General features: G+C 39.0%; 1 protein-coding gene across 7 annotated transcripts in view; it reads left to right on the forward strand.

The window, feature by feature from the left end:
• LOC133606397 (neurexin-2-like) overlaps positions 1–21413 on the forward strand; it is an 873942-nt gene that overhangs the window by 494431 nt on the left and 358098 nt on the right. For all 7 annotated transcript variants that reach the window (XM_061960335.2, XM_061960334.2, XM_061960329.2 and 4 more), the window contains one exon: positions 17618–17791. In XM_061960335.2, the coding sequence (XP_061816319.1) occupies positions 17618–17791 (174 nt within the window). The remainder of the gene's footprint in view (positions 1–17617; positions 17792–21413) is intronic.

Here is a 21413-nt window from a genome sequence, read left to right on the forward strand (position 1 = left end):
TTTTCGAAATAAAGGGAAGGTGGGACACCGGTCGGTAGTTTACCATGAGGTCAGGATCAAGGTTAGGTCTTTTGAGCAGAGGATGAATAACCGCTTTCTTGAATGCTAGGGGAACAGTGCCAGAGGAAAGTGATAAGTTTATAATATTTAGCACTGATGGACCTAATAATACAAAAAGCTCCTTGATAAGTTTCCCAGGAAGTGGGTCAAGTAAACATGTTGTTTGTTTTATCCCACTTACACGCTGTAATAGTTCCTCTAATGTTATTTCATCAAAAAGAGAGAGACTATTTTGTATTGCAGTATCTGTCGTAGATACAGTTGTATCTGTGTTCATAGAACCCAGTTGTAGCTGGGATGCGTTGTCTTTAATCTCCTTTCTAATGAGTTCAATTTTCTTATTAAAGAAATTCATAAAGTCATCTGCCGAGTGGGTGGAGCTATTGGGAGGAGTCCCTTGTTGGGTTAGCGATGCTACTGTACTAAACAAAAATTTAGGGTCGTTTTTGTTGAGGCGGATGAGATTTGAGTAATCTTTAGCTAAGGTAAGCATGCGTTTATACGATATTAAACTATCACTCCATGCTTGATGGAAAACTTCAAGCTTGGTCGCGCGCCATTTGCGTTCCAACTTTCTACATGATAATTTATGAGCTCTGGTTTCCTCTGTAAACCATGGGGTGCGCCTTTTAGGGGCCCTTTTTTGTTTTAGCGGTGCTATACTATCAATGGTTTTGCGCAGGGCATTGTCAAAGTTGTTAGTGAGGTTATCAATAGAGCCGACATAATTTGGGAATAATGCCATTACCGAAGGCAGTAGGTCAGCAAGAGTCATCGTTGTGGCGGCATTAATGTTGCGGCTGCTATAGCAGTTATTATTATTATTAGTTTGTTGACAATGAGTCAGAACTTCGAATTTTATAAGGTAATGATCGGACATTACTTTAGTATACGGGAGTACCATAACTTTGGAGGTGGTGACACCCCTGACCAGCACTAGATCTATCGTATTGCCGTTGCGATGCGTAGGTTCATTTATTATTTGTGTAAGACCACAGCTATCAATTATAGTCTGGAGCGCCACGCACTGAGGGTCCGATGGGGTATTCATATGGATATTAAAGTCCCCCATTATGATTATATTGTCTGCGTACGTCACTAGATCAGCAACGAACTCTGAGAATTCATTAATGAAGTCCGAGTAGGGCCCTGGGGGGCGGTAGATAACAGCCATATCGAGAGGCAGCGGTGCGACAGACCTCATAGTAAGCACCTCAAACGATTTGTATTTATTATTTAGGTTAGGGGTAAGGTTAAAGTTTTCATTGTATATTAGTGCGACCCCCCCCACCCCTTTTAAGGGGACGGGCAATATGCGCATTCGTATAGTTAGGAGGAGATGCCTCATTTAGCGCAAAAAATTTGTCCGGTTTGAGCCAGGTTTCGCTAAGACCAATGACGTTAAGATTGTTGTCTCTAATGACCTCATTAACTAATAACGTTTTGGGAGACAATGATCTTATGTTTAAAAAGCCCATATTATAAGTATTGGGCTGTTTTGACGAGTTTTTGTTTAAATTATCCGTAGTAGAAATATTAATAATGTTGCGTTTATTATACGTAGTGCACTTTAAATAGTTTCGACCATATCTAGGAATTGATACGACGGGAATTTTCAGATTGTTTGCTTGATGCTGCGATCGACTGAACGCATCATGATTTGCCACCTCAGTAGAATGCATATCTACCCCGGACACATTCACAACAGAAAACACATTATGTGAGTTGTGTGTTATTCTAAGAAAATTGCTATGCGTATAGGAATTATCCAGCCTGGCGCTGGCTAGTTCTAGCTTAACTGACTCCTCACCCGGACTAGCAGGCTCTGTAATTGCCTGTGACCGGGCTTGCTCTAGTGTAGTTAGTCAAATGTGACTTAAACAGTAGTCTATATTCTTAGACAGGATGATGGCGCCTTCCTGGTTAGGGTGAAGGCCGTCCCTCATCAGCAAGCCTGGTTTGCCCCAGAAAGAGGGCCATTTATCAATAAACGTTAGTCCCTGTTGTCTACAGAAGCTAGCCAGCCACTTGTTAAGCGAGACTAATCTGCTATATCTCTCATCATTGCCTCTCGCAGGCAGGGGGCCAGAGACAATTACTCGATGCCTGGACATCTTTCTAGCGAGATCACAAGTCCTGGCTATGTTTCTCTTTGTAATCTCTGACTGTCTCATTCTAGTGTCATTGGAGCCAACGTGTACAACTATATTCGCATAACTAGTGGTGCGATTAGCCTGTCGTACGTGTTTACTAGGCCTGTTGCGAGTTAGCTCCCTAAGATTAGCCTCAATGTCAGGTGCTCGGGCCCCCGGGATGCACTTAATTGTGGCTGGTTTGCTAAGCTTTATGTTTCGGGTGATGGAGTCCCCTATGACTAAGGTGTGGTGCCCGGTAGACTGGGGTGTAGGACTAGCTAAAGAGCTAAATCTATTATGCGTCTCAACCGGTACACCGTAGCTTGTAGGCCGCTTAGGACTACTACAGGCTGGGCTAGTTAGCTCGCTACAGCTAACGCTAGCAGATGTGTCCGCAACATCTAAAGTTACGAGATTACTCTGCTCTAACTGGCGGACACGGCCCTCTAGCAGGGCCAGCCTCTCCGTGAGTAAGGTGCAAGACGCGCAGGAAGCCATACTCACGGTGTTTTCTGTCACCGAGTGAAGTTCCTGCTGTCTTCCGAGAAGTCCTGGTCACGGTGTGCAGGAGTAGACTCCTTCTGACCGGCGCCCGGCGACGCCTTTCTCCGCGCTAGCTTCGTTAGCTTAGCAGCTAGCTGCTAGCTAGCTGCGGGAGGGGTGGAGAGACAGAGATCGGGTGATTTGCAAGTTAAATAGTACTACTAAATATGTTGAGAAAGTAATAAAGAAAGCTGCAAAACAATTTAAAAGCACACAAATAGAACGATACTTAGCTTTTTCGAAACAGCGAGCAGTCAGCGAGCAGTCACGCACGGTGAACCGGAACCGGAAGTAGCAACAATGACAATAACAAACAATATTGTTTTTCATGAACTGTGTACTTGTATTGTTTCTCTGGGTGGAGGTCCTGCTTTGGAAATAATTTGTACCCCTTTCAGACATTGCATTTAGTTCCCATTAAAACATTCACATGTTGCACAATGAGATGTAAGCAGGGGATCATGTGTACATTCCTGCAACTTCCTGTTTGTAAAAAATATATATTTATTAGTATTTATTTAATATACTAACAGCATTTCATGATTAATATTTATAAATTAAGATTCCTAATAAATTACACTAGAATAAGCACACATTTGATTGGTAAATCATAGTGTAACGACCTGGAATGACACTTTATGTGTGGTGTTGGAGTTGTCCGACTTTTTGTGTGGCTGTAAACGCATCACTGGCTAAGTGCCACATGTGTTGGCGCAAGTGAGAAAGAGCGAGCGGGTGCTGTTGATATAACAAAGTTGCTTTTGGTCTGGTTTGTACTGCAGAAAATGACCAGTTTTGCTAGATATAATTTTTTTTACTAATGTTTTGGTGATGTGTTTATAGCCGACAATAAAGAGTTTTGCTCAGTAAAGTGATCGATGGAATTCATGTCCTCAAAGCGTCTCGACAGACGTTACAATATTTGAACAATGATGACGAAAACTGTTTTATCTGTTGTGTCCGTGTGTCGAAAATTGTTATGCGCTTATTTTTTTATTTGATTTTGTGCATGGCATAGATTTGCCATGCACAGAGGGCGCTTGAGCAGTGCGCAATTGCACAGGTGCGCACCTTAGAGGGAACGTTGCAAACCAGTATTTTGCACAGAGTGGGGTGGTTTAGCAGGCCCAATTGTTGAAAAACACGCGCTTGCCTTCCTGGTTGCAAAAACAAATGCTGAAGTTCCCTCTTGGGAGCCAAAATGCATTTTGAAGTGCCCTCTAGATAGTAAAAAATGTGCTGCTGCAGTGTTTATGGATTCAACAAAAGCGTTTGACACAATTAATCGTAACATCTTAATAAACAAATTAGAACGGTATGACATCAAAGGGTTGGTCTTGAACTGGAAAAGAAGCTACTTAACTAACAGGAAGCAATACGTGAAGATAGGCGAACACACTTCCACAGAGCTAAAAATATCGTGTGGCGTACCTCAGGGATCAATACTGGGACCAAAATTGTTCAATCTCTATATAAATGACATTTGTAAAGTTACAAAGGACTTAAAGTTAGTATTATTTGCAGATGATACAACGGCATTTTGTTCAGGTGAGAACACACAGAAGCTAATACAAATAATAACAGAAGAAATGAACAAATTAAAATGATGGTTTGACAAAAACAGACTATCTTTGAATCTCAGTAAGACTAAAATAATGCTATTTGGTAACAGTAGAAGAGAAAGTCAAACACAAATACAGATAGACAGAGTAAATATTGAAAGGGTAAAACATTTTTGGGTGTAACAATAGATGATAAAATAAATTTGAAATCTCCTGTAAAAAATATACATCATAAAGTAGCAAGAAACACGTCAATAATGAATAAAGCAAAACATGTTCTAGACCAAAAATCACTTCATATTCTCTACTGCTCACTAGTGTTACCATATCTAAGTTATTGTGTAGAAATATGGAGAAACAACTACAAATGTGCGCTTCATTCACTAAATGTGTTACAAAAAAGATCAAGTAGAATAATACATAATGTTGGATATAGAGAACATACAAACCCTTTATTTATTAAATCACAATTATTGAAATACAACGATTTGGTGCATTTGCAAACAGCTAAAATTATGTACAAAGCAAACTATAACCTGCTACCCAAGAATGTACAACAATTATTCTCAACAAAAGACAAGAAATATAACCTTAGAGGAAAATCTAATTCAAAACATTGGTATGCTCTCACAACACTTAAAACCTTTAGTATATCAGTATGTGGAATTAAATTAACCAAATAAATGAAACAAAGTATCAATATGATTCAGTTTAAGACACTGTTCAAACTACAAGTGTTCGGCTTAATTCCTACTCCCAAACAAAATACGAATTAGATGAAAGAGAATGAAGCAGGTTTATTGAAGACAAATAATATATAATACACAAACCTCTTCACGCTGCATGTGTCCACTCCAAACTGATTAACTTTCTGCAAGATAGTCCAGAACAATGGCAACCTTTCACTGGATATCAGCCGGGGCACGAACGGTCTTTTCCTTTGGATTCAAAACACCATCCATCCATCCGTTTTCTACCGCTTATTCCCTTCGGGGTCGCTGGGGGTGCTGGAGCCTATCTCAGCTACAATCGGGCGGAAGGCGGGGTACACCCTGGACAAGTGGATTCAAAACACCTTCTATCAATCCACAGAGCCTTTTGGATGAACTTTGAGGCATTCAAAAGTTTGTTTCCATGACTGTCCGAAAATTCCTTCGTAGAAACTCTTCCACCATCTTTTTTTGCATCCGACCCGATACATCCTTTGTAGTAGTGTCATGTCCGTAGCGCAAGATCATTTCTAGATGCTGTCTGCTATTTAACATCAGCATCAACAACTACGAATGAAAATTAGCCTTGTGACATGATTTCTTGGACTTGTGTTGTTTTCCTGTGGTTTGGTATTTGTTCCTGTCCAATACACTTACTTTTCATTTCACTTCTTGTTTGCCTTATTCTCAGCCACTTTACTTTGGCTTGAGCGCTGATTCTTCTCACCTGCTCCTGTTTAGTGATCACAGGGACTCACCTGCCTTTGATCACTTAATCAGTAGGGTGTATATGCCAGTATCGCCTCATGGACGATGTTAGTTCATTGATGTTTGTTGGTTTATACTTTTGCATTTGGCTTGCTTTACCTTGTTTATGCTTTCGCCGTTTGTATATTCCCATGTGGTCGGCTGCTGCGGCCACGCCGGTGCTCCCTTTGTTGCTACCTAATAAAAAGGACCTTCAACTTGTTTAACTGATGTTCAACTGGGGGCGCACTGGTGCCTACTTTAACACACTGGCGTTACAGTAGCCTCATAAGCGGGTTCAAGGCTAACAAGCTAATATAGCAAGCTGTCTCTGAAGTAACCTATTATCCATCCATCCCATCCATCTATTTTCTACCGCTTGTCCCTTCCGGGGTAGCGGGGGGTGCTGGAGCCAACCTCATCGCAGGGCCAACACAGATAGACAGACAACATTCACACTCACATTCACACACGAGGGCCAATTTAGTGTTGCCAATCAACCTATCCCCAGGTGCATGTCTTTGGAGATGGGAGGAAGCCGGAGTACCAGGAGGGAACCCACGCAGTCACGGGGAGAACATGCAAACTCCAAACAGAAAGAGCCTGAGCCTGGGATTGAACTCAGGACCTTCGTATTGTGAGGCTCATGCACTAACCCCTGTTCCACCAAGCTGCTCTGTAATCTATAATACATTAATAAATTAATTACTTGTGTAGCTTGGAAGTTCTAGTATTTGTTGGGCATTTGTAGCTTTAATGTATATTATGATAGGCTTTCATTTTAGACTTAAACAAACTTTAATGATCCACAAGGTAAATTGTTTCACACAGTAGCTCAGATACAAAGGATGGAAAGGATAATGCACACAAGGGCACAGAAAGAGGGCGAAAACAAATGGTATAAAGTAGACTGAAAATGTACCATAGTACAATATGAAATATAACGTATGTAATATTTACATATTACATATACAGTATATAATATATACTGATATATTATATTATGTTATTATATAATGTATACAATATATAACAAATCCCAATTGCGTTGGTGCATAGCGGATCATGGCATGACTACACAATGCAGAGGCGGCAGACGTGCAGGTAGAAAGTAATTATATTAGGAAAAATCAGTTAGCGCAGTAGTTGACGAGGAAATCAACCACAGGTAAATTACAAATCACAAACTAAGCAAATCACATGCAGACTCCAGACACGCTAACTCAACACTGCACACACATACAGTAAATCGGCGCCATTTATCTGACGACGCTGGACATAAAGCTCCTGATTACTTATCAACTGGTGAGCCTCCTCGGTGCTAATCAGGAGCAGGTGAAGAGACCAGCGCTTAAAACAGCTGTAAAGACACCTCTAGACATGCCCAAACAGGAAGTTGAATTAAAAAAAAAAGAGCATTGCAGAGGAAATAATTCCAAAATAGTCATGAAGGATAAAGATGATGATGACACATTCCAATAAAAAAGATAATGCATAGCAGATTTCCCAAATTTTGTGAAGGCTACATACTGCATATTTAGGATAATTTCAGGTAGATCGAGGCTGCATCCACAGAAAGAAGGATACTTTAAAAATTAATACTTTTCTATGCGTTTTGGCGTCTTTTCCACACTCTGCATGTGTGCGACCTCTGCTTGTGCAAACACAGTTTCACAGTAACAGTGCCCTCATATTGGCATTAACCAGGAAGTAGTAAGGGTTTAAAGTGACCAATCAGAAAAGAGAGGAGTTGCCTATTTAATGCCCTCCACTAAGTGTCAAAAGAATGAACGTCGCACATGCTGAGAAAGAGGAAGACAACTAACGAGCGCAAACAGAGTCCGCAAACTCATTTTACTGTGCATGACAGCAGGTGAATGTGTTTGTGTGTGGACAGACTGTTTTGAAACTGCACTCCTGTGGTTGGAGATCGTTTGAACACCGGATACAAATACGTCTCAGAGGTTTATGATAGCTCTGACCCCGAGAGGGACAAACGGTAGAAAATGGATGGATAGATATTCTTCTATTTTTGGGTGAAGAAAACACATTGAACTCCAGAAGACTATTTAGACCAAAATGTACCAATACAATTAATTTAATGTTGGGCCCTTTGTTGATCTGTATTGACCCAAAACTATATCTCAAGGAATCATTTATAAACATGTCTAAAGTGAGCTTTTTAGTGGCGAGAATGCCTAGTATGTACCCTTTTTTCTTCCTTTTTGCACCATTACAAAAATCTCTGCATGCTACTCTACACAATTGTATTTGCCTTCACTGACAGGTACCTAAAGTGACAATTCATTTCCAGTGAGCATTATTTTAAAGCACAGGGGTGAATAAAGCTGCAGGGGTGTAGCCTTGGGTAGAGTTGCTGGGTGAATATTAATAATTGTATTTTAGGTTTTAATTCATATAACCGGTGAACACATAGCATACGAAATATGAAGCCGATGTCCCCTTTTTATGGCCTCAGGCTTTCAGATGCATTCAATCACTGCTGTCAGAGATGCATCGTTTCTAAGCAATAGCTGCAAGAATCCCCCACTGTCCAGAGGCGAGCAAGGCTGATGTGCTTCCTGCTCATGAAATATAACAACACTGATCGATATCTGTAAGGAAACAATTTCCACTCTCTATTCTGGGCGGTAAAGTGCGCATGTTAAAAACTTCATTCAAATTAGTTACGCAAGCCCTGCGGAATGCAAAAAGAGTATTTAATGCAGAATGGACCCTTTTTTGTGGGGGCGTTATAGCATTGCTTTGTGTCTTAACAGCAGCTTGATCTGCAAAGAAAATGTGTGTTTATTTTGGATTTGTTGTGGTGAATTGCAAAGATGGAACCAGGTCTTACATACAGAGTTCCAGCCGAAATCCCCAACTCGCACACATCTTCTCCTGTGCTAATGTGACACGGTGTGAAAGGCACATTACAGCTGTGTGTCAAATGAGGACATTTAATAGTAATGTTGTGTTTGCTTGTGAATTGGCAAAGGGTATAACAGAGATTAAAGTAGCCATTTGTGCATTCACAACTAATTTTCATTATTGAACTTCAATCCTGATGCTATCTGGGCATGTGTACGGAGGCGGGAAAACAGCCCGCAATAACATCAATTCACTTAAGAGCCAAGTACAGGCCAGGAATGCTATACAAAGGTCGGGTCTTGACTGTCCAAGTTAATTGACTAGCCTGCCTTGACTCCCATTGTAGCAATTTCACAAGTTTAATTGCATTTAATACTAAAAGCAATGCATTGTAATTAGTAGAAAATTGATTAACCTAACCTATTCTGAACTGGAAAAAGCTTAGCTTTGCTTTCCCTCGTAAATTATAGTGAGATGATGTTGTGAATTTACACTGAATTGCCCAAACACAGGGGTGCCCAATCTTTTCATACATAACATTTAAAGGGGAACAGTATCACAATTTCAGAAGGGTTAAAACCATTAAAAATCAGTTCCCAGTGGCTTATTTTATTTTTCGAAGTTTTTTTCAAAATTTTACCCATCACGCAATATCCCTAAAAAAAGCTTCAAAGTGCCTGATTTTAACCATCGTTATATATACCCGTCCATTTTCCTGTGACGTCACACAGTGATGCCAATACAAACAAACATGGCGGATAGATTAGCCAGGTATAGCGACATTAGCTCGGATTCAGACTCGGATTTCAGCGGCTTAAGCGATTCAACAGATTACGCATGTATTGAAACGGATGGTTGTAGTGTGGAGGCAGGTAGCGAAAATGAAATTGAAGAAGAAACTGAAGCTATTGAGCCATATCGGTTTGAACCGTATGCAAGCGAAACCGACGAAAACGACACGACAGCCAGCGACACGGGAGAAAGTATGGACGAATTTGGCGATCGCCTTCTAACCAACGATTGGTATGTGTTTGTTTGGCATTAAAGGAAACTAACAACTATGAACTAGGTTTACAGCATATGAAATACATTTGGCAACAACATGCACTTTGAGAGTGCAGACAGCCCATTTCAGGCGCGCTAAGAACATATATTTTTCCACGATTTCAGCACTCAGGTTAACCATACCTAAATAGACACAAAATACTGCATTACACAAGACTACCCGAATGTACTCGAATGATTGAAAAAAATAAATGTTTTTAAGCTAAATTATTGGTAAACACAGTTTATGTATAATAATTTACGTAAAACCGCGAGTAATGAATAAAGTTTTCATCAATTAATATATTCTGTAGACATACCCTCAGCCGCTCTCTTTTCCTGAAAGCTGATCTGTCCAGTTTTGGAGTTGATGTCAGCATCTGCTTTAAGTGGCGCAGGATATCCACACATTCTTGCCATCTCTGTCGTAGCATAGCTTTCGTTGGTAAAGTGTGCGGCACAAACTACTGACCATTTCGTCGGCTTTCCCCACAGCCTCGTTTTTTGAACAAATTACGTCCAATTTCTTGCCACTTTCGCATCTTTGGGCCACTGGTGCAACTTGAATCCGTCCCTGTTGGTGTTGTTACACCCTCCGACAACACACCGACGAAAGTGAGAAAATGGCGGATTGCTTCCCGATGTGACGTCACGTTGTGACGTCATCGCTCCGAGAGCGAATAATAAAAAGGCGTTTAATTCGCCAAAATTCACCCATTTAGAGTTTGGAAATCGGTTAAAAAAATATATGGTCTTTTTTCTGCAACATCAAGGTATATATTGACGCTTACATAGGTCTGGTGATAATGTTCCCCTTTAAGAATGTGGGGGAAATTTTAACAATATTAACCTTTTATTTTATTTTACTGAACAATTGATTTTTTTGTTCTGACTTATACATGTTATAATGTTGGATACTGGTGTTACATGATTTGGCAGTGTGCAGGTGTACCTAATGTTGTGACTGAGTGAGTCTAATGGTAATGAAGTTTATTCTCGACTGTCCCTGGAAAAAAAAAAAACAGTGTCAACTTCAAGATATATAAACAGTGTACATTTTCAACAGATACACTGTGATACTTTTGGAGAGGGTGCAGCGTGGTTTCATTTGCAATCTAGGAAAACCTACACAATAGACAAAGTTTATAGATCCCCTTTAATAAGAATTAAACACGCTGAAACCACTCCATAGTATGTACAGATAAGATGTTAACATATTTGAATAGTCAATATTGTTTGTGATATCTTGTTCAATTAATATTTCAACCGGTTTGTATTTCCATTGTAGCCCAAATCATCCATTTTAATATTTAATTTTATCGATAGAATATTCTATGGCCACTCTTTGGAAACTTCAGTCCTAATAAAGAAAATAAGTGGAAGGCTTTAATATATGGCAGTGGAAAACAACACATTTTCTATGGAAATATACAACCTTAGAGACACCATTTAGATCAACAAAATTGACTCCCCTCTTGAAGTTGCCAATAACAAGTTTTGCAGAAAAATGCATCTGAAAACTCTTGATTGACTCGTGCAAATGCGTTCTCAGCACTGTGCTGTCAGGGGCCCATTTAAGCTCCATATCGCATCATTTTAGACTCCGCCGGCCCCTGAGAGGTCGTTACGGTAACCATGGCAATGCGGAGGTGTTCAGTCTCTGGCGATGTCTGCGCGGCTATAATTGCTGGTCTATGTCGAATCGCTCGCCGATGCACTTCTGCTGCACAAGCATTCATCATCACGGCTCGGCCAGGAAAGTTAAACCAGGACAACCCGGGAAAGTGGTTAGTCATCACTGTAACGCACAGGAAACTCCCCGGAGAAGAAAAAGTTCAGACTTGACCAACAACCAGCGATGAAAGTCATGATAGAACATCATACATAGATTAGATCATTCAAAAGCAAAAGTGATTGATTACAGTTGACATCAGATACCTTACTACTACTATAATTTACAATCTGCAAAATAAATCAAATTATTGCTTTGTCATAAAAATAAAAAAAAACAGCCAATAAAACTAACCTCTTAGAGTCAATGGACATGGTGTAGGGATGGGTACCGAATTCAGTACTTTTACAGGTACTGACCGAATTAGTCGGCACATACAATCAAACGGTACCATATTTTGATATTTTTGTTGCACATTACCTGCCGTCTGGTTGCATCCATGACACTTGGTCAAGCACTTGGCTGGCAAACTGGCGTATTCATAGCGGACTGCCGATATATTGTTGCAATTATCCATACCAATAAAGCCTGATAGAAAGTGCTAAAAATGAAGGCTCCAGTTTTTTTCCAATGCAAATTTACATTTGATATGCCATATTAATTCTACTGATTATTAGAAATTTTAAGTAAGGATTTCAACACCTCCAAATGTAGTAATTAAAACTGCAACTAAGATGCACGTTACAATCAAACAACTGGTGTGCAATAAGTACAATACCTACAGTATAAGCACTTTGTAAGGCTCAACAACCTAATGGCAAAGACTACCTTCTGACTACGACAACATACAGGGCAAACTGAAATGAATGCATACTTGTAAATTAGACTCAGAAGTGTAAGAAAACAAGATAGAACTGGACTGCGCAGTTATCAGTTTGGGGTTAAATGTTAAAACTAAAACACAACAAACAAAGTAACATTTATTACCACTTCATTATACACCTAAGTACTGAAAATTGCTACCGTAAAGTACCAGTATTGATTATCAAGTACCAGGAATTGGTATTATAGCGGTTCAAATGTTAAATGTACCCTTTCCTTACCAACAGTCTTATTTGTTTCAAATATTCTAAACAAGTTAGACTGAGGACGATCATCTGATTACATGTACACTATGAATCATGACCAAAAAGCATTTGGATGAAGCAGAATTAATTTAATCCTACCTTTTCATCATGTTTCAGTGGTTATTGATCGTATGTTCACTTTCTGTGTTCAGCATGTGACCATTTTCAAATGGGGAGAAACGATAATGGAGAATGTGTAACAATGGATAGATAGCTTGAAGCTGCTGTATGTCACCGTAAGGTGGCGACTCAGAGGGGGGTCACGTTCGAACGATCCACAGGCACCATGGAAAAGCACATGGTTTCACTCACTGGTTCAATAGCAATATGGCAACCATAGCACCTGTTTTTAAATTCTTTCATTTCAAGGCACGCATACGAGGCAGCTGGGGTTAACAACCATGAATGCCAATCCATCCATTCAGGAAGTACAACAATTTTGACAAACGTTAACTGCTAATTGTGGCAAATATAGTCATTTATTTGTAAAATATATTCTCTTAAACCACTGCACCGTTAAATAAATAAAAAAATTAAATATATATAATTTTGGGCCGACATACAGCAGCTGTATGATGTGATGGAATAAAAATATTTGACATGTTATTTATAGTAAAATAAAGACAAATTAATAATTTATTTAATAATGACAAGTCAATTAAATCCAGGATAAATTATGTCAGCCAGTGTGTTTCTCCGCATTCATTCATCCATCCATTTTCTACGGCTTGTCCCTCTCCTTCTTAAATGTATGCAATTGTCACATTTGATTCAAGATAATGTGAGATTAGTATGCATCAAACAACACAAATGAAGAAACCATAAGGTCATGACATTATTATAGATTAAGTCTAATTGAATGTCTCGTACACAGTGAACAGAATATGCTTAATGCATATTACCAGCAAAGAAAGCCTTTACAAAATGAATGAAAAAAAACACCTCACCTGAGCATCCCAATCCTTCTTCAACCAACGCCAGCAGTGCAGTTGACAAGGCAGAGTCTCAAACAAAGTGTGCTGTTTGCTCTTTGCAGATGAACTCCATATAGATAATTTCATATTTGCTAAATCGCTCTCCCATCAGCTGCTGAGTTCAGTGCATCACTCAGTCAGACAGCTAATGAATTCATTACATTGATTGTGAGGCCTAGGGAGCCCCCCCGGTGGGGGAAACATGAAGTGTCAGGCCCTCATTAATTCTTGAATGAAGTCGGTAGACATCATTGACTTATTCCATTACACAAAATCCACGTACAATTGACCTCTCGGCTCATTGAGTCTTACAGGCAGCAAGTGAACGTTTGCTGTGTACTTTAAGTTAGCATTTTGGACACGCTCCTGAAGGCCACAACTGAAGACATTTCTCAGACATACCACATTTATGTTAATGTGACTTATTTGGGAATACTGTAGAGCAAAATTCTTAGGAAATGCTGTCCGAGTTTCCTTTTTCCTCCCAAGAGGTGCACAGTGTACATTTTTCAAAGCATCAAATGTCATACCCAATGATGTAGCGGGATGTGCTACAATCACCTCACATCAAGCGTAAAATGTTTCTCTCTGGATCGGGGCACCAATGGATCATGTTCTCAGCACCTCTACCATGACAAGCATTCTGTCACATTGATATCTCCCGGGAGACGCTTTCCATGACTTGTTCTTGTGTCTCGTGGTGACTATCTCCATTTAGTGCCAAACAATCACCAATACCTTCCTCAGATTTTGCATTAATCACTACATATACACTATAGAATCAGAGTATATGGAACATACAACAAAGGAAAAATATATTTTTCTCAATACATTAATCATACACTCCAATAACTACAGAGGGCATGAGCTACTAAAGTTTCAGTGTATTAAAACACGTACCAATTTAAAAGCACACGCAAAACTAATCTACTAAGCTTATGAGCATAGGTTTGCGTCTCCTAATTTAGCAAAATTATATGTTTAATACATCCAAAGTACTGAAATGTATACTATTTGCAGACGACACAAATATATTCTACAGTAGTGATGACTATAATGAGCTATAAATACAGTAAACACAGAACTAAACATAGTAAAAAAATGGATGGACACAAATAAATTATCTTTGAATATAAATATAACTAAGATAGTGATGTTTGGAAATCGCAACATAACATCTGTACAGAAAATAAGTATTGATGGTACCCAAATTGAAATCGTAAATTTTTGGGAGTAATAATTGATAGTAAACTATCATGGAGGCCTCATGTCAGACACATTAAAACAAAAATCTCCAAAAGCTTCTCAATTATAAACAAAGCAAAACTATACCTCAATGAAAATGCACTCCGTACTCTATACCAGTGGTCCCCAACCACAGGGCCACGGCCCAGTACCGGTCCGTGGATCGATTGGTACCGGGCCGCACAAGAAATTAGTCTGTCTATCTGTGTTGACCCTATGATGAGGTGGCGACTTGTCCAGGGTGTACCCCGCCTTCCGCCCGATTGCAGCTGAGATAGGCTCCAGCACCCCCCGCGACCCTGAAGGGAATAAGCGGTAGAAAATGGATGGATAATAATATTTTATTTTTTTAAATGTGATTATTAAATCAACATAAAAAACAAGATACACTTACAATTAGTGCACCAACCCAAAAAACCTCCCTCCCCCATTTACACTCATTCACACAAAAGGGTTTCTTTCTGTTATTAATATTTCTGGTTCCTACATTATATATCAATATAGATCAATACATTCTGCAGGGATACCCACATGATTGAATATTTTTATGACAAAAAATAAAATAATTTTTTTTTACAGTGTAATAATTATTGTTACCTGTGGTAATGCCACTATGATACAACATCTGTATTATAATCCTTGAACAAAGTAAGAGTGAAACTCATGTGGATAATCACTGAATGGAGAACTGGGGGTGGGATTAAATAAATTATCTTCTTCCCACTCCCTTTCAGGCAAAACTGGACAATCATGCATTACATACTATACATTACCTTTTGCACTATATTCATTTATATTATTATGTGTTGTCAACTTTGTACTTTTTTTTGTCATTGCCTGAAATAAATAAATAAATGAAATGAAATGAAAATAGCGAGCATATTTCTGTCTTCATGTATACCCTGAATATATTCTTATTATCAGAAAGCCCACAATACAGGGTGGAGAAAATGCAAACATAACCATTTTGCGGTCCCAATTTGATTTGTCAAGTCTGAAAATGTTTTGCGGCCGCTGTTTTGCGTCTTTCTTTGGCACGTTTAAAATGTGCGTGCAAACTGACAGTTACACATAAATGGCTGTGAGAAAGAAGATGGTCGTGCTGCAAAGACATACAATGGACAAAGAACTCTCTGTCCTACGTGTGTCTGTTAACATATTTGGAATATCATAAATAGAAAATATTACACATATTGTCTATTCAGCAATATCATGTTATAATTTTATAGCTGTGGGATAATTTAAAGGGGACCTATTATGCGAAACCAACTTTTCTTACCTCTCGGAAATTTTAAATCAAACCATGGAGTCATGGCGGAAATATTGATAAAACCATCTTGTCTTCTTTCATACTTCCTCCAAACGAGCCGTTTAAAATGTGCCTCATTTGTGGCATTTTTCCCAATGGTGACGTCAGCTGATATCTCCATATATAGTCACGTTTATTGTAGTCAATAAGTTCCTTCTTTTTCGCCATCCTCTTGTTGTGGGGCAGACTGACTTGTACATACACAAGCATCTTCCGCTGTTGCCATTTTTAATACAAAGTAGTGTATAGTTCTAAATTATATCTATCAGTAGACTCCATATGGAAGCGCTAAAAACTACAACATGGCTGAAGACAGTTAAAGTGAAGGCATGTACATAACACGTCCCACAAAACGGTGCATCCTGAAGAGACAGTCAGAAAGCAGCTTGAAAATGGTCTATAAAACATAATCTATTTTGACCAAAGAATCCCCATTACATATTATGTAGACACAATGAAGTGTTTTAAATGTAAAAAAAACTAAAACATATTATGACCCCATTTAAACGATTTAGTTTTTGGCTTTATATATTTATTCCAAACCGCATATGTATTTTTTTCTTTAATATTGATAATGTATCTCCTATCAAAAAAAAAATATTGCAAAGGGATTTTCATGCATTCTTGCATGCATTTCTGGATTATTACAGTTGACGCACGACAACATCGTTGCCTCCCAGAGCCCACCTTCAGGGGCTAAAAATAGCTAAGAATATTTTTTTTTTCTAGATTACACTTTTACAGTATTAAAAAAAAGTTGTGTGCTGCATATTCCATAATATAATGAAACAGCACAGGTTGGGCTGTTGGAGCATTTGATAACATGGACGTGGAGTAAGTCCATCCATCCATCCATTTTCTACCGCTTATTCCCTTTGGGGTCGCGGGGGGCGCTGGAGCCTATCTCAGCTACAATCGGGCGGAAGGCGGGGTACACCCTGGACAAGTCGCCACCTCATCGCAGGTGGAGTAAGTCAGTCAGTTAATTTTATTTACAAGGAGGGAAATGCGTGTCTCTATGCGGACAGCTGGTAGCACCCTCATTTAAATAAGGCAGTTTGCACCAAGTTTGCACTTATTATCAATTGTACATACAGTCTTAGTAGACCACACACCTACTAACAGTTCACAGAATTTTATCGTTTGCACTCGCTGTTTAGCGCGTAGTGTTTGCATCATAGTAGATCATAGTCTCTTATAGTTGTCGTCTACAAAAGCAAATAACCGCCAGCGTTTCAAATAGTGCTATGTCATAAAACATCAACTGTGGCTGTAAGAATGTAGTTTTTGTTAATTCAACATTATGACACGAGCTGTCATGTATTCAAAGTATCATGAGTGGTCAGCATCCAGCAGCTTTACATATCTTAGCAAGGCCTTTAAAATATTGCTACTTAAGGCATGCATCTTACACTTGCTTTAAAGTTGTTTACAATGAATCATCAGCACTAGTAATGCAAGTATTTTGCTCTTTATAACATTGGTTCTGTTGCTGGTGTATTCTACAAATGACTTATGTTTTTTTTTTTACTTTCTCAGGTACTCCAAATAATAAAGTTAAAAGATGCATTGTTGCATTATGTTCCTGTCTTTATAATTGTATTAATGTGTTTTGCAGGAGAGCTGTACATCGGTGGTGTGATAAAAAACATGTACAGTAATTTGCCCAAGCTGATTGCGTCCCGAGACGGGTACCAGGGCTGTCTGGCTTCTGTGGACCTGAACGGGAGACTCCCTGACCTGATTGCAGATGCCCTCCACAGGGTGGGCCAGGTGGACCGAGGATGCGACGGTGAGTCTTCTAAATCATAAACTAGACACCACCATCCCCGCCTTATCGAAATAAGTTATATGGTACCCTGGTGCCACGGTACACTTGTGTGGCTGTTATTCGCTGATACACACCAGTGGCCACGGCCATGCTCTCACAGCCGCTAGCCAGCCTTTGCAGTCTAAGCCCCCGTCATGTGTAAATCCCCTCTATTGCACCATTAAACCTGCATGAGCGAAGAATCTCTCTGTAGCTAATCTCAGCCATGCCCCCGCCTTCTTTGCCGTTTGCCTCATTAATCTTGCATTTCCTGTGTGTTTACCTCACATTTACTTTTTCGCCGCAGTCTCCAACCCAGAGTTGGCCCAGTTAATCCCAGATATATCACTGGATTTTGGCAAAACAAGCCCCCTCGGTTCTTTCCGTCCTCCCACACATTCTCCCCTTTACCCCTCCGCCACATCTCAATGGCGCACTGAGTGTTGAAGAGCACAGACTTGATTTCCCTGAGGGCCATGCTGGCTGACTCAATGAGGCACTGATCCAGCATTTTTTTTCTCCTCACGCCACCTCCACCAAAACCCCTCCTGGAACATTGCTACTTCTGCCAGCCAGACTTATTACCTGCCTACAGTTATACACTGCATTTATTTGACTTCAAACACAGTTTAAAACAGCATTAAGCCATCAGACTTACTCCCACCAGCACCCAAGTTCTGCTGAATGCTAATATTAGCGAATGATTGAATGTGCCAGGGAGCTCAGCGGCTCTGCTTCCACTAGCTCGCTGCAAACAGTCCTTTGGCAAGCAGCTCCTGGATTGACGCAGGACTTCACGCCCTGACTCGAGAAATCAAACACATTTTTGCTGTCTCTTTTTGAGTTTCAGGCCTCTGTGTGTTCACCTGTCCAACTCTGGGTGCACGGTGTCTTGATGAAGGCAAGAGTTGAAGCTCCTTGTCTCCATTTTAGTTGTGTTGTATATCTCCCACTTTACGACTGTTTGCTAACAACTTTGTCCTGTATTGACCTTATTTTGTTGCAGAGCGGGACCGTTTGCAGGATTGTGCGTCTAGATCTAAACCAAGATTAACGACCAGCACTAAAATGTTTAGTGTATCAATATATTAACTAAAATGATGGAACAAATTAAGTAAAGAACTCAGTGTACTCCGCTTATAAGTGTTAGTTTGAGAAAGTGTACAAGCATATTGGTGTTCACAATTTACATGGAGGTAGCAGAATGCTAAACTACAGTGTGTGATCTCATTGATTCCTGAATTAGTTAATGTATTAATACTTGATAGAATATTAGTGATTGTATGATCTGAATTTTTAATTAATTATAAAATGGTTATGCAGTTGTCCCTCTTTTATTGCAGTTAATTGGTATCGGACATGGCCATTATAAACACATTTCCGCAAAGAACGATTAATATTAATACTGGGGCTGTCAAATGATTTAAATACTTAATCTTGATTATTCAGAGTTTGTTCATAGTCAAAATTTATCGCCATAATCGCAGATAAATATAATTTTCATCATCAATAAGTGTACCCGACAGATCATTTTCAAGTTCTTTATGACCATGACTAAACAATTAGTTAGCTTTAGTGAAATGTTTTTTAAACATGCTTTTTTTAAACAGCTAAAAACAAAAAGTACATAACACGCTTTTAATGAGAGAAAAAAAGTACTTGCAGTGCATTGGTGTCTTGCCAGATTTGGTATTTTGTCGGAATACAGAATTTGCATTCCTGCTGTAGGAGCACTTGCATTTAGAGGAGGAGCTACACTTCCACAATGAGATACCATTTTCACGCATTAATAACACCATTACGATTGTGGTTTGATCGTCAAATGTGTTTGGTATTGTAATCTGTGATATTTATACCTTAATAAATACTTTTGATATTCTGTATATTACATGTTGTACAAGTTAATGATATTAATATTTCTTCTTGACGATGTATTAACCTTCTCTATTTATTAATAAAATGTAATATTCAGCCTGCTAAACATGTTGTAATTGCGGGCTATCAATCAGAACAGGTTATAAAATAATATACACTTTATTTCAATCTGAAATAGAAAACATTTATTTAAATAGAAATATCACAGATTACATTATAAAACATCTTTGACAAAGCATGATCGTAATCTAAGACGATTGTTCATTGTTTTGGTAGTAAGACCGGATGTTACGCATAGCGCTGTTATTGTGAAGCCGAGAAGAAGTGTCTTGACATGTTTTGTCTCCAATTTAAAAGTGACTGTAGACTTCCTGTCTACCGTCTTTTTTTCTGCTGAGCTTTTATTGCATCTTACTTAAGCAGTTAGTGTTACATTATACATGTTATGTTTTCAATGCACTCATTTGTAACGTAAACACGGACGCTCCTCCTCCCTACAAGCCGCAAAGCTGGCCAGCAGGTGTTTGCTCCAATGATGTCGTCACACGGCAGATAAAATGGTCTTGTCTTGTCAAGAAAACGACTCGTCTTGGCTTTGGATATGAGATTTCCATAATGCCCCCTTTTGTTGTACATTTCTACTCACTATTTTCGAGCTTGTGGCTAAACAGTAATTGAAATTCATTACCCATTCTACAGAATGAACCGTGGGTCAAAAAGGAATCACGACGCGTTAATCGCACCTTAAGAAAAATAGCGCCGTTAAAGGACCTGATAGTTAACACGTTATTATTAACTTTGACAGCCTTAATTAATACATTTAATATTTTTAGAATTGGAACATGAAAACGGTTTATTAGCTCATCAATCTTTTTTTTTGGTTTGTTTTTTTGTTTTACATTAGAGCCCTCTCAACATGAAATAACACCAATAAAGTTACCTTGACACCCGTTTAACCTAATATTGTATGATCTACTGTTATTTACTGGTAGCCAGGAGGCGTCATTGCGATGGCCATCACACGGCCACTTAAATGTGGCCAATTTGTGGAAATGCTTTGTCACATCCTGGGTAATTCATTTAATTTATAACTGGGCTTCTATGTGCTGAAATTTCGGTCGTAAGTTGTTTTGCAACAGTTGCGGCTTCGATCATTGGCTTTGTTGTTACTTATTAGCATTCTGTCTTGTTAGCAATATATTGTCATTCCATTTCGCTCGCGCCGAAGCTATGTTATAGATGTTGAAGATGAAATGCATCTTGAATCAAAAGAGTTCATCTCCACTTTGCTGTACAGCTGCTAATAGCTGATCGCAGTCTCAGTTAGCCTAAAGTGCCGCATGGAATGTTCGATGCTATGGTTCGCTGTTGTCTTCTGAGTTGAAAATGAGGTCCATTGAAAAGTTGTTTAGCCAAAAAATTAGCAACTTGAGATTGTCGCGGTAAAGATAATTAATTAATTAATTAATTAAAATTAATAGTGTAATAATAGAAAATAAAGACCAATACTGCGCTGTAGTACAAATAATACAGAGATAGCAATTCATTTAGGCTGAAAACATGTAGAATATGCAAAAAAAAACAAAGAAAAAACAGAAGATTTAAAAGAAATCTTCAATGTAGTGAAGCCGAGATGTTTGAAGCGCAATATATCAAGGGACTAACTATTATTAGAGCAGACATTGTGTTTGTTTGTGCACATTTTTAATGAACATTTGAAAGATGAATG

Source organism: Nerophis lumbriciformis, linkage group LG05 (assembly GCF_033978685.3).
Source record: "Nerophis lumbriciformis linkage group LG05, RoL_Nlum_v2.1, whole genome shotgun sequence".
NCBI lineage: Eukaryota > Metazoa > Chordata > Actinopteri > Syngnathiformes > Syngnathidae > Nerophis > Nerophis lumbriciformis.